A 14,800-nucleotide genomic window follows, 5' to 3' on the forward strand; every position below is an offset into this window, starting at 1 on the left:
CATCATATTGTTCATTCTATTTTGTGAGCTCTTTCCTTTGTGTTTCAACATCAATTATTTTGTAAAACGCATATTATACATATTTCACAAGTTATTCTAAACTTGACTGTAAACAATCAAATTAAAGGCAAAATTCATCTAAAGTTCTCATGTACTTTCATCAGGGTGCCAATGGAAATGGTCATCTCTAATTTCAATAAGTTACCTCATAAAAAATGTTCACTACCTCGAAAAAACACCCTATGCCGAATTTCAGCTTAATCGAACCTAAGGGAGAGTGGCGCAAAGTGGTCAAAGTTTTTCGAAAATCGAAAAATCACCCAAGGGGGGAGAGTAAAGGAAACCGTGTTTTCGAAAAAAAAAGTTTGATGCCAAATGTCTTAAAATAGCATGAAACGTCGAGATCTAGTGTCATCTTGAAAATTTTCCTACGCCGAATTTCAGCTCAATCGGACTTAAGGGAAAGTGGCGCAAAGCGGTCAAAGTTTGAGTTTTTTGAAAATCGAAAAATCCTCAAGGAGTAAAGGAAATCGGGGTTTGCGAATTTTTTTTTATGCCAAATGTTTTAAAACTGCAAAAAAAGTGTAATCTCGAAAAAAATGTTTTTTGGTCAAAAATCGGCATTCTGGGACTTAGTTTTTTTTTTCGGAGTACGAAACGAAAAGTATGGTTTTTGTGACAATAAAAATAGTTATCTCGGTTTTTCATTTGGAACTTGCTACGAAATGTTGATTTGCACTATAATGCAATAATATTAGCTCATTCGGGCATCCTTTACTGGTGCATAAACGTTAAAATTTGAGTTTTTTTGAAAAATGAAAAATCACTAAAAATCGAGGTTTTCGAGGTATCGTGCAAATCAACATTTCGTAGGAAGTTCCGAATGAAAAATCGAGATAACTATTTTTATTGGCACCCAAAACCATACTTTTCGTTTCGTACTCCGAAAAAAAAACTAAGTCCCAGAATGCCGATTTTTGAGCAAAATATTTTTTTCGAGATGACACTAGATCTCGACGTTTTATGCAATTTTAAGACATTTGGCATCTCAAAAAAATTCGAAAACCCCGATTTCCTTTACTCCCCCTTGGGGGAAGTATAGTAAGTTCCGACGCACAACAGAAAAGGCAAGTTTTGAATATGTTAAACAAATATTTAAAAATGTTAACGTGTGTATTTTCTTAATCAAAATCATCAGGTTTAGAGATTTTTCACGCATTTATTCGAATTGCGAAAACTATTTTTTGTTGCTTCTGGTAAAGTTTTGTACGATTTTTTAAGCGTTTATTTTTCTACGGCCCCTATCTATCGCACAAAAACAGGTTCACCATTAATCATTTCTCCCAACTTCTGTTCTTTCTCCCGCAGTCCGGTACCACGTGATTCGCTTGATGTTAATCTTGCCTCAAAGTATAACCATTCGGAGGAACTATTTCGGGATAAAAATGACGTCGTCATCCAGGAGGAAACATTGGGTCAAGATACATTCCGCCGACTACGCAACACACGGGATTTGAGTCCGGAGAAGATAATTCCACTGAAGCATCCACTGCAGATGGGAGGACTTCACGAGAAAGCATCACCAAACAGCGTCAAGCTTATGAACACAGGTCCACATACTCCTTTAACGAATCCGGGATATTCGCGTCAGACCGGAGACGGAAACTTTTTCAACTATTGAAGCAGTTGTCGAACAAGTAAAGAATTTCGGATGGATTAAATTGACTGTTTAGAGACGCTTAACCTTGATTTGTTTTTATTTCAATCATCCATACACTATACGATAATCGGGCTTCCATGTATATGTTTTAAGATATTGTTGCAAACTAAATATGTATAGTTCGCTTCAAGCAGTTGTTGAAAGAATAGCTTCGTTTGGGTTTGCTCACTTACCATTAGGTTTCAAATAAACTTGGTTAGAGCGTGGATATTTTTTTTGTATGAAGAGTGGATTTCCAAGATTTTGTTGTCTTCCGCTGGCCTTCGCAATGGTTTGCATGTCGACGATTGGGTGTGTTGAAAATGTTGGGCTTTTATCTGGAAATATAAAACTAGTCTATGTATGGAACTGATTTTCAACAGGAACTGCAACTTAACAGTAGTTATGCGTAACCTAGAAAGAGAAATATATCGGCCGTAGGTAACGGAACAGGATACTCGCGAACACGCCGTCTTGTCACGAACGGCTTCGGGAAACGCACCATAATTCTGCAATATGTGTGAATCACCTGCTTGTTCATACGTGATTACTCCCAGGTGCCCTCTGCTACTAACATTCCCAACTTTAAATCTCCTTCTCGCTTTCACATTTTCCATCTACCTTCGCCGATTTGCTTACAACATAAGCAGTTCGGCTCAGCTTCATATCAAGTGCTCTCTCTTTCTCTGCTCGCGTGTTTTTTTTGTTTTATCAGCATCGTCATCGGTACAGACATGCAAAAATACTTGGAGCAAATAAATAGAAAGAACATAGGAAAAAAACGCTAAAATAAAACACTGAGCACTAGAATTATAGAAAAAGGAAAAGAAGAAAAGAAAGAGAGAAAGATATTCGGCGGTAGCAGCAGAAGGCTGCTCTTCAAGTTCCTCCTGCAATGTGCGCACCCGTGGCTCAACAGCCGCAACAGTAGTCGGAACAAACGATCGGTGCGCGCCATCACCATCATTACACCAGTCTCCGCGCCTGGACTTTCACTTTCGATACCCGGCTACAATGCAGCTACAAGCCAGCCAGCCAGCGATAAAATACACAGCAAGGGCAGCAAAATTGAAGAAGGACAACAATGGATAGGTACGTAGGCAGGCAAACTCAGCGCGGCCAAAAAGTCGACGATGGTCTGCCAAATCCTAGATTTCTGCCTCAGCGCGCGGACGCTCGGAAAACCGGAGAGCCACTGGAACGGAACGGGGACGCTTATCTCTCCTGCAACACAGCATAAACAATCGCGCGTTCGGTCTTAGTCTCGCGCAGCGTGTGGGCCCTCTTTTTCTCTCAGTCTGTCTCTTTACAGGCAACAGCAGCAGCAGTAACAGCATGCAACCGCATTTGCCCTGTGATTGAAACATTATAATATCGTTATAGTTTTTTTTTTCTTAAATTGGAGTTACAGCTGAAAAAGCGGGCTGTGATTCGAATTAGGGTGTCAACGGAATTGGTTAATTTATGATTAACAAACTTAATACTATAAAATTAATTTCGAAGATTTGTACAAAGGTGCGTAGGAGGATCGCGGGTAGATATGATATTCGGTTATATTGATTTGTTTTACTCATATTGTTTGAAAATCAAAAGAATAGACCCAAAGTTTCATACAAACTAAATACTGTTATAAAAATTTTCAAATTTACAGAAACCTGTTCCAAGAAATGATCAAATATTGAAGTAGATCGATGTTCATAAAACCGTGTACAGTTAGCATTTTGAGAAAATAAACCATGTCTGATGAACACAGAATTTTATATATGAACAATTCCCCGCAAAATGATCCGGCTGTTACTCCGACTCTCTCCGCTTTTTTTAAAGTTCGGACTCAAGGCGCTAAGAAGCTCAGCAGAGTATCGAAATTACCTGATAAGTGGCCTACCCAAACGTATGTTTTCGAACTCTGATAAATTGAAACCGTTATTATTACCGAGTTAGAGATGATATTTATTATCTCAACACATGATTTATCACGAAAATAATAAAACAATAACCACATATTTTCCTTCTCATGATTTCTTCGAATATGATTGTGAACACCTGCTACATAGCATACACAGTTGACGGAGAGGATTACATGTTTCAAAACTTGACAATGAAGTAGGTCAGCTTAGAAAATAAAAACGATGGACTGGAAGCATTCGCGGTGAGCTGAAGTTGAGCTTAGGCTTGCCAAAAGTCTTAGGAATTCTTCCTAAAGCGAGTGAATAGAGAACATCATGAACAGAAGGCGCAAACTCAACGTGTAAAAAATCATGTAAAAAGACCGGTTAGAGAGCAATATTAACAACAAATCATCAAATCATCATTTTGATCAGCCATCATGACAACGCTCGATCTCATGTTACTAAATGGACGGAATGATGAGAAATAGCGGGCGAAAACGATAGACTATACTTCGCCAAAAAGGCTAGTTTCTAATTAGAGCATCAATTAATATCGTTTTAGGCTAATTTTGACAAACGGCTAATGTGTCAGCCGGTTCCCGGAATAATTTGCAGCAGAAAACAACTGCAACAGAAACAACCGCTTAGAAAAAGACTAGAAATAATGTGGCGCGGGAAGAACATCATGGGTAGAAGAACGGTCTGTGATACCGTGCGCGAGTAGGTATACGAGTTATGATTTCGCGGGGCATACGTAATGCATCAGGCAAACGTATGCCGTCCTCCTTATCCTCGTTATATTGATCTCAGAATAAATTTCGAAGAAAATAATCTATATAAATAAAAATGTAAGGCAAAATCTGTTGATAAGCGGAAAACCTGAAGAAGGGATGGTCCGATTTTAGGCTCATGTATTTTGTTGTATTCGTCTTTTCACGTAAGTCAATATAGCGGAGAGAAAAATCGGAAAATTTTCGGAAAACTCTGAAGGAAGGTCGGAAAATTCGGAAAATTGAATTCCCACATGTTCGAAAATTACATCATAATAAGCGTTGTTAGTCCATTTGATGTTTGCGCTATCGAAATTGATCTTTGTTGTTAAGTGGAAATGGATTTTCAGGCTAAATAACGCATTACCATATCTTATATCTATAAATAAAAATGGAAGGCCAAATGTGTTGGTAAGCGCAAAACCCGAGGAAGGAATGGTTAAATTTGAGTCATCTATAATTCGTTGTATGCGTCTCTTCCCGTAGATCAATATAACGGAAAGAAAAACCGGAAAATTGAATTCCCATATGTTCTACAATTAGCTAAGCGTTGTTAGTCCATTTGATGTTGGCGATAACGAAATTGATTTTTGTTCGAAAGTGGAAAAATATTTTCAGACGGAATAACGCATTCCTATATCTTCTATCTATATAAACAAAAATGGAAGGCCAAATGTGTTGGTGTGCCCTAAATCCGAGAAACGAATGGTCCGATTTGAGCTGTCAATTTTGTAATATTCTCTGTATCAAACATGTGTTCCATGCAACGGAGAAACATGTTATTTTCAAATGCTTGAAGAATCTTGAACGAGAATTGTGTTTGAAAATATTTTTTGTAGAAAGTAGGATAGGGCGGGGCTAGTTGGTCATATGGGTAAGTTGGTCAGTGACGATATCTTGGAATCTGAGCGTCCAAAAAATTAGCGATCTATGGATGAAAAATAACGAATTGCTAATACAAAAAAATAAGCAAATCAGAAAAACTTTTAAATAAGTAGGTTAAAAAATACGGACATGGTTCCGTTTTCGCCAAAAATCAATCACGGTTTGCGCATTATAAAATGTGTTTTAAAACTGGTTAATAACCATGAAAAAAAACTGCTCAATCGTAAAACCAAGCTTTATCGTACGTATTAGCTTTAAGTGTTAATGAAAATCGCTTTTAAAATTATTTTTGTTGAATTTTCATGAATATTCTTTTTCATATATAGAGAGGCTAGTTGGTCACACAAATTGATCGCTTGAGAGCAACTCATATAAAATTTTGAGGTATGCTGTGTTTCATTACGCAAGCTATATGCAAATATAGAAGGCATATGTTTTACTGCTAAACCCAGTGTATTTGAAACGAGACAACCACCACACAAACCACTTGCAATATAATTGTCATATTTATATTTTTTGTTGTAAAATTTTCATTAAATATAATAAACACTATCATTGAATATCAGAACTCACAATAATGCATTGAGTAATGTAGCATACCTGGAGGCTATTTCTATATACTTTGGGGCGAACGGTACAAATGTCATCAAAACAAATGCAAGCGGTTGTGCGTCGCAGGGATGCAAGGTAATTTTTTTCAAAAGTCTTGACATGGTACGAAAAAATGTCTTCATCATAATATCGGAGGAAAGTTCTTCACACAAAAACGGAACTGTGATAACTATATTTGTTTATTTCAGCTTTGAAATTTTGGTTATAACTCAAACCATATCCACGAAACTAATTGTAGAAAAGGCGTGTAACCGGAAGACGTTCGATTTATGGAGTGGTCGTTTGAAAGATCTAGGTTAAGCTATTGCAGGGGTTTTCAAATGGTGCTCCGCGGAAAATTTGTGCTCCGCAAAGTTATAGCAAATGCTTCCACTTGCAAACACACCTTGAAAAAAAAACATTCTTTATTCTAATTTCACTGGGCATATAGTGCTTTATCTTGTTTACTATAGGTCAGATGTCGTGTAACTTTGAGGAGCAATCGAAATAGAGTTGTTCCTAGTTGGGTAATATCAATGCAAATAGAATTTGTTTTATTGTTTGAAAAATGGAGGTGCTCCGTCAAATATTTTTGCTATAAAAAGTGCTCTGCCATAAAAAAAATCTGAAAACCCCTGATCTATTGTATTTGTAGGGCCAAAATAATAAAAATTTAATGTCAAAATCATTCGAATTTTCGAGCGCAAATGATCTCATGTCCTCTAGAGAGAATATGTATTCGGACCGCTTCGATCGCTGAGACTAAAGCCCTAATGTCTTCAAATGTCTTCAAAATGAAGACATGTCCTCAAACCTGGCATCTCTGGTTGGCCACAAAGTGGATGAGAGACAAAATCGCTAGGAAAGATTGTCTGACTAATTTTCAACGATGATAATTTAAAATTTTCATTAATTTGATTTATTACTTACTACATGATATTAGTTAACTGTTTTTGTTTTGATTCAATTAATTTATTCATAATGAAGGAAACTTCGAATGGAAAAACGCTTATTATTTGCTCAAAAATAACATGCCTATTATTGACCAATTTACCCCGTGTGTGGGGTTAGTTGGTTGATATATTCTGAAACCCAAAGACGTTAAATAAAAGAAAAATGTCAAATAATTGATTCTCTGGTTATTTTTCATTGAAAGGGTAAAAGGTAAGCTTCATTGTGGTACATAACATTCTAACGCAAAACTTCGTACTACAAAGTTATAACCAAATTTATTCAAAAATTACCAACTAGCCCCGCCCTACCCTACTAGACAATTTATAGTAAAAGGAAATTGTAAAGGGTCAATAGGAAATCAATCAATGAAGAGTTCAGTGATTGAACTCACTAACGTTCACTTAATAAGAAAACGTGGATGTTTGAAAGTATTCAAATCGAAAAATCTATTTTGGGCGGGACGAAGTTCGTCGGGTCAGCTAGTTTCTAATAGAAATTACGCTTTTTTTCTGTAGAGCATATATACTCATGATGTTTTTTCCGCGCCACAATATTTTTAGCCTACTATACCCTTATAAGCGGTCATTACTTATATTGTAAGGTTATTTTATTTACTTCTTTCCAGATTCAAAAAATGGGACGAATTATCAGGACGCAAGTATTGCTCGGAAATAAACCGTCAAAATGCTCCGATCAGGTCACAGGAACGTCTCGATTAGCCCAAAATACATTGATAGTTATAAATACTAATGCAAAAGATTAAAAATCATATCGATCGTCACTTTTTATGTTTTCGACATCTGTCAACAATATGCGATTCAAAATATCAGAAGTTTTATGTAGATTTTGTGCCTACGAACTATAATCTGCGGACATAATTGATTTTTTGCAATGAATTACAAAAAAAACACTACCGAATCGAATAGAATGTTTGTGATTCATGTCGAATGTCAATAAAATAAATAATATCACTTCTGCATCGGATCGTGATCGACGATGAAAAGTGGTTATATCATATGATAGCCTCGGATAACCGGCCACATCGAAGATTTAATCGAATTAAATCGAATAGAACCGAATTGCTCTGTTCCAAAAACGACGGGAATTTCAGAAAAAGCAACACAAAATGATTTTCCTTCATGACAATACTCCGTCAAGGGGGTCTTCGTAACCACATTGGTTGCGCGTTCGCTTAGTAAGCGATCGATCGTGAGTTCGAAACTCAGGGCTCTCATTGACCATCTTTGTGTTGTTACAGAATAGCTACGTCCCCGCAACAATCATCAGCGATGAAGATCGATCCACGGTCGAAGTAAGATCGATTCATCCATACAACTGGTTTGCCCTGTGAGAAACATCTGCTGCTGTTCTATTAATAACTCAACAATGACCATATCAACTGTCCGGTGGTCTAACTGGATAATGGAAGAACAGAAGGAATACTCTTACGCCTAAATGGCTACTGTGTAAATGTACCATATGCAATGGTATAGAAGGAATACTCTTACGCCGAAAAATGGCAACTGTGTAATGTTCTATATATAGATATGATAATCATGTGACATGTACACGATTAAAATTCGGCTGTCACAGCTAAATGCTAATGAGCCTAAAATAAACAAGATTCACAAGGAAAGTGGTTGAATTGGAATTCACCAGACTTGGCTACTTCCAATTACCATTTGTTTTTTTAAACAATTAAAAACATTGAAAAAATCGGTGGCAATATAGTTCCCTCTGCCCGGCCAGCGGTAAACACTTGATGGTAAACAACAAAAACAATTAATAAAACTCATGATCAGACTCAGCAGGTTCAAAACAGTTCATATGTATGAAAAACTTCAACAAATTGACTGTTTTTCAATGACTATTCGGGAAATTCGCTCTTGCTGTTCTAAATTAGGAGTTGTTAACACGAAAATGGCTCCAAAATGAAAAGTTTTTTAATTTTTCGTGCTCAAAAAAATCTGGCATGTTGCTAGATATCAGAACTAGGTGCCACATAAGGCTAGTAGTGATAATTTATTGTTAAAGATGAAAAAATAAAATCGTTGGTGGCAATATAGATGCCACTACCCGTAAAAGAGTTAAAGTGCAAACTAGTAGGGTAGACAGGGGCAATATGACCAGGCGGAGCGAAAGTGATACCAAGAACTGTCACAAACATGTATCACTGACTACCTTGAAATGGATCATCAACTTTTAAAAGAATAGAATACTCCACTACTGCCACTTCCTTAGTTCAAACAGAGGAAACGGAACTCGCTCGATCGTGCATCTTTTTTCGTCCAATTACACATAGTAGTAATAATGTTTGTAAATAATGTAAATGATATTTGCTAATAGTACGAGGAGTTTTCGAAAGAAAAACGTGATATGCGCTACAAATCCCACGGTAAGAAAATCGCCGGCTCATCACCAGAGTCGACGCAAATGCTTAAATCAAACTATTTTCTACTTAATTCGCACGCTTTGTTCAATAATTTAATCTCATGTTTCGAAAATAGAATGTGATGTAAGCGATTGCACTGAACATTTGAAAACCATACCAGTGCAAATCGAAACGATTCTAAAATCAAAAATCAGGACACAGAAGTTTTATTCAATGACCGAGTGAATTTTCTGTTCCATCTCAAATCAAACTTATATGATGAAGCGTTGTGGCGGTAGAGTGGTTTGCCACATCAGCGTGGGTCAGTCAAGTGTTAACACATTTGAATCCGTTTTCGAGCATAGAAAATATTTTCGGTTTTCGTTTTTACACTAAATACTGATAAAAATTACACAGTTGAACAAAAAGTTATTCTGCATTAAAAGCCGATTAGTGGTATTTTGGATGCTCAATATTACCAATTTGTCAATTCCATGTTTATTGGTCTATTCGGGAAATGTATTGACATACTATGAATAACAGATTCAAATTAAAAATTTGGACTGTACGGCCGGGTAGCATTTCTGATCTTAAGATCAGCTTCTTTTCAATAAAAATAACATTGAAATGTACAATGGAATTTAATGTTCTGCCACAGATATGATTGAGTAACGAAAAAAATTTCAATATGAATTCGAACTTATCAACTTCGGCCTGGAACCGTTCCAGAACTAATGAATGGGTAAAATGAACTTATATTAAATTACCTTGCTAAAATTGTCGTCAGTATCCATTTTTAGTCATCGTTGGATATATCCAGTGAAAATAAATTACATAAACGCATATACATCATTCATTCGTTCCAATTATGTTGCTGCTTTGTTTGGCTGGAACGTTCATTCTGTAAGAAAAAAAATCATAAACAATTAACCTTAGTTACCTACGCCATGGTTCTGACTCACGTTCCATCATACGTTATGTTTTATGTTTCGTCAACTCAATAATGATTTCCCCGGTCCAATGGACTACGCGATCTGGATTCTCTGCCCCGGGATGATTTGCTGCCGGATCGGGAACGATCGCGAGAACGAGACTTGGATCGGGAATATGATCGGCGGGCAGCACCGCCTCCGCGTGGGCGTTCTGCCGAGCGAGAACGACGCTTGTATCGGTCACGAGACCGACCCCGTTCACGACCGTTGTAACGGCGACCACCGCTACCACCTCCTCCCCGTTGAGGCGAAGTTGGACGACCATAGCGGGCCATCTGAACGCGAAGCTCCCTGCCATCTAACATCCGGCCGTCCATGGCATCCAGAGCATCCTGGGCGTCACGTTTGTCGTAGAATCTAGAAATACGATAAATAGTATGAATTCAATTTCTTAAATTTTTTTCTCTCCCAAAACGAACCTGACGAATGCAAATCCTCGACTTTCACGAGTGTGTCGATCACGAGGAATGTAAATATCACCCACTTCACCACAACGCTCGAATACTCGTCTCAAGTCATCTGGGGTGGTTCTGTAGGTTAAATTGTCAACCTAATGGAGAAATATAAATATCACCAATTTGTTACCATTCGTGTTAAAATGTTTTGGCGAAACCTGCTTGCAGCAGCTAGTTAAAAGACCAAATATATTTCAAAAAACAAAATTCCAACTCCACACAAACATGTACAGCGGAAACGACGACTGTTCCTACATACACTGAAAATCGTAATCAAATCGATAACGATCCCGCTTCTGATACCTATGATACTTATGAAAATTGATTTTCTATTTTTCGCATTAAGCACTAATTATTTTTTTTCTAATAGATTTAATTTATTGCCAAACTTGTAGCAAACGAAAAAAACAAAAAAATATATATATATTTATATCAACGCTCCGGCGTTTCACTCATTTGACCTCCATTTTGATATTTCGCATCCTGTTGGAAATGAGTGCAGAACATGGCATCACTCTTACCTTCAGGGAAACCATCCCATCAATCCTTGGAGGAGGCCTCCCGTATCCGAGACTCATTGTATCCGCAATGTTTTCTGTGTGCTTTAACCGTTAATAAGTGAACTGTTAATTGCCAGAGCAATTTTTTATGCACCACACCGATAGCGAACTATTAAACAGTGGTGTAAAACAAGACACTCCTCCGGGGTACACTTTCTGCTTTGAGGACAACCAAGCAAAGCGCAATTACAAATGGCCTACCCGGAATCAACGGGGGACTGGTCGGTGGTGAGGCGAAAATTGCAAGAAAATTTAAGACGTATGTTTTTGGATCCATCAATTTCGCCCGCTCACGGGTAGTTATATCTTTTATAAGGTGGGAATAGTCTGGAGTAGATCTTGGAGAGATTTGTGAAGTAATCAAAATTGTTTTTGATTTTTATAATGATGAATATTGTTCACAAAAATTAAGTATTTAGTCTTTTAGAATGTATCCGCGATTTTTGTTCAATTTTTGAATTAAATTCGTATTTATTGAAAATCTTTTTTTTTAAATTTCTAATGAAAGTGAATGTGGAGCGATCTGGCATAGTGGTAACATCCGTACCTTTCAGGCTAATGATCACGAGTTCAATTCTCACTCCCGACATGCTTCCAAAAATGGATGTAAGGTAACGAATCAGCCAAAAGTGTTGAAAGCCTTTATGACACAAAAAAAAAAGAAAGTGAATGGATGAACTGGATGGATTATTATTTTGAATCTTCCGTCGTTTTTCAGGTAATCTCATAATTCCACCATTGGATCATTGGATCATTGGATCGAAACAAATGGTACTCACGCAGCTCAAAGTCCGGGCTATCAGAACTTCTAAACGAATTTCCCCTATTTTTTAGTGCGTCATCAAAGATGTATTTCTACATGGTCACAACTCACAGCTTACGTATCACGTGAGCTGTTTTTTAATTAAATATGAAACATTTACAGGGGTTTAGGGGTAACACTCGGTAAAAACAATTTCTTGCAAACATCAGAGCTTACTGCAATATTTGCAGTATTACAGAAGATTTTGTAAGACGCTATAAAAATTCTGTGTTTGGCACGTTTTTGAAATCGATGCAAAAAAACAATTTTTGATCATCACATTGTTGTGCGCATAAATTTCCGTCGAGTTGAGTATGAACCCAATGATTACGCCTCTATATTTTACTTTCTCAACAAAACCACGAACTGCTCCATTCGATCCTGACATCGAAAAAATAAATCAAGATTATTTTTTTTTGCATGGACCATGGTGAAATTTTGGACGTAGAACTACTTCTCCATTTCCGTTTAACTCAAATCCCCTTGTTCATTGGCTTCGAAATTTTTATACCACTTCAACTCTTAAAACTCGTTTGTAGAATAGGAATAGATTTTCACTCAAAAAGTTGAAGGATTTTTTTCAATTCATCGAACCCAATGATTACGCCTCTATATTTTACTTTCTCAACAAAACCACGAACTGCTCCATTCGATCCTGACATCGAAAAAATAAATCAAGATTATTTTTTTTTGCATGGACCATGGTGAAATTTTGGACGTAGAACTACTTCTCCATTTCCGTTTAACTCAAATCCCCTTGTTCATTGGCTTCGAAATTTTTATACCACTTCAACTCTTAAAACTCGTTTGTAGAATAGGAATAGATTTTCACTCAAAAAGTTGAAGGATTTTTTTCAATTCATCGTCGAGGGTGTCTATCTTTTTTCGCTCTTTCGCAAGTGATGATTGGTTGCCGGTTTGCAAAAATTCGCGTAAATTTGGCTTCATTGTGAAGGGTTGAAAAACAAGCTTCAGCGTCACATGTGTCGTCATGAGAATTGCGGCTGGTAAACGCTTAATTTCAAACTTACCACTCATAATACTGGTAACCCACTAACGATCAAGCTGTAAAGATTATTTTTTAACAAAAGCCATAGGTGTTATTTTGATTATTGGCGTTAGAGAAACCCCAATCTTCAATAATTTTTTTTTCGTTCTTCCTTTATTTTCTAAAAAAGACAAAACATCGAAAAATCGTCAAACAAAAACCTTTATTTTTGTTCCTGTAGGAGATTTAATCCAATGGTTTTTTCCTACATCACAATAAGTTATCTTTTGTTAAAGTAATACTGTAGAAAAGTTTACATATTTTTGAATTTTTTATAATGTTTTGTTTTTTGTTAGGTTATGTGAGGTTATGTACTTTCCGCACCTTGTTGCTTTAAACCGATGAAGTTATGATGTTATACAAAATTGAATGAAATTGATAGTAAGTGGTAGCTAATAGACTAAGCTATCGTTTGATGCCAAAACCTTACCATATGGTTGTTTTCCAAAGCCATGAAAAATTATCAAAGTTGCTGTTCGATTTTTTGGAACGCTTGGCCTAAAATGGGGTAAGATGTAATTAAAACATTTTTACGTAATACTTTGTTGATACAATGAAGTTTCTATGGAAACATTGAGGTCTATTCGTTTTCATCGTGTAGTGGCTTTCGTGATTAGGCCCGAAGACAATGGAATCGATGAGCGAAATAGAGAAACAGTCATTTCATCATTAAATGATGCACTTTTTTTAGAATCAGAGATCATGTTAGTAGTCCGCAAGGGTTTGATGGAAGAATTGCGATACAAGTTCGTCGATATACGAAGACATTGAGGTATAATTTCAATGAGAATTTAGTGATAACAGCAAAACCACGTGGAACGTCGACAAGCAAATATGATTAAGCACCTTTATTTATTGGATTTGGCTTAAGGGTGAAGCCAGAGTGAACGCGACATGCGATGCGATGCGATGGGAGCGAAATGAACGCGATTTTTAAAGCGACATAGTGACTACAGTACACGCGATTGAATGCGACAGATATAGGAGTCAGATGTAAACAAGAGGTGTTATTTCCATTTAGTGTTCAAGTTACGATCGAATTACAAGATTGAGTGTGTTGCAAAGGAATGGGCTCTTAAAAAATGGGCTTTCTTAATTAAAGCGTACGTATTTTTTCAGATACCAAAATGATTGTGGAATCCATAATAATTAATAGGAAAAGATCTGATTAATGATCCGAACAAATTTCACAACTGTACCCGTATGAGCATCGAAACTTTCGAATGTATGTTTGGGATTTTCACAAAATGCAATCTCCTTAGAACAGCGATACACAATCTACGGCCCGGTAGGCATTCTGGTTGGCCCATCTGGTGTGTATGAAGTTTGGAACTCATACACAAATATCTAGAAATACTGGTGAAAGGCCGCGCCCCTCACTCAGTTCAATCATTGGCCCTTGTTAGTGCTACCAAATTTTTGTACTAAAAAGTTTCATTCTTGAATTTTTATGTTTGTTTCTCGCTGGTTGTCATTTCGCAGTACATTAATTTTTGTTTTGTGGCCTGCGACACCATGCCTAAGGCTGAGGACATAGTAGACGCGGTGCGGTGAGATGCGATGCGGAGCGATGAATTGAAGCTCATCGCGTGCTATGACATACTGATCGCTTCAGTTTGCGCGTTTTTTGATATTTCATTCCACTCCATACCACATGGAAACAACCCAGCACATGGATGACAGCTATGATAACATAATCTGTAAACAGTTGAATTGTGAGATATTGAAATTGATAATAAATTGTATTTTTCTCAAAAAAGCTTCAACCGAAAATCTAAATTGAA

General features: G+C 36.9%; 2 protein-coding genes across 3 annotated transcripts in view; one reads left to right on the forward strand and one right to left on the reverse strand.

The window, feature by feature from the left end:
* The window catches only part of LOC129774374 (cilia- and flagella-associated protein 276), a 22,783-nt gene extending 20,319 nt beyond the window's left edge, over window positions 1–2,464 (forward strand). Inside the window, exon 2 of the mRNA XM_055778108.1 lies at window positions 1,369–2,464. Within this exon, the coding sequence (XP_055634083.1) occupies window positions 1,369–1,681 (313 nt within the window). The 3' untranslated portion in view covers window positions 1,682–2,464. The remainder of the gene's footprint in view (window positions 1–1,368) is intronic.
* Window positions 1,735–11,359, reverse strand: LOC129774373 (serine/arginine-rich splicing factor 2). Of its 2 annotated transcripts, none has more exons than XM_055778106.1 (5): window positions 11,128–11,359; window positions 10,571–10,701; window positions 10,122–10,508; window positions 9,927–10,060; window positions 1,735–2,037 (listed from the first exon to the last, which is right to left on the reverse strand). In XM_055778106.1, exons 1-3 carry the CDS (start codon window positions 11,182–11,184, stop codon window positions 10,157–10,159), a joined length of 540 nt encoding a protein of 179 aa, XP_055634081.1. In that variant the 5' UTR covers window positions 11,185–11,359; the 3' UTR covers window positions 1,735–2,037; window positions 9,927–10,060; window positions 10,122–10,156. The 2 variants fall into 2 exon arrangements, with proteins under 2 accessions (XP_055634081.1, XP_055634082.1); XM_055778107.1 differs by having other exon boundaries at window positions 1,735–3,051.
* Between the last annotated feature and the right edge of the window lie 3,441 nt (window positions 11,360–14,800).

The sequence above is a fragment of the Toxorhynchites rutilus genome, chromosome 3 (assembly GCF_029784135.1).
Source record: "Toxorhynchites rutilus septentrionalis strain SRP chromosome 3, ASM2978413v1, whole genome shotgun sequence".
NCBI lineage: Eukaryota > Metazoa > Arthropoda > Insecta > Diptera > Culicidae > Toxorhynchites > Toxorhynchites rutilus.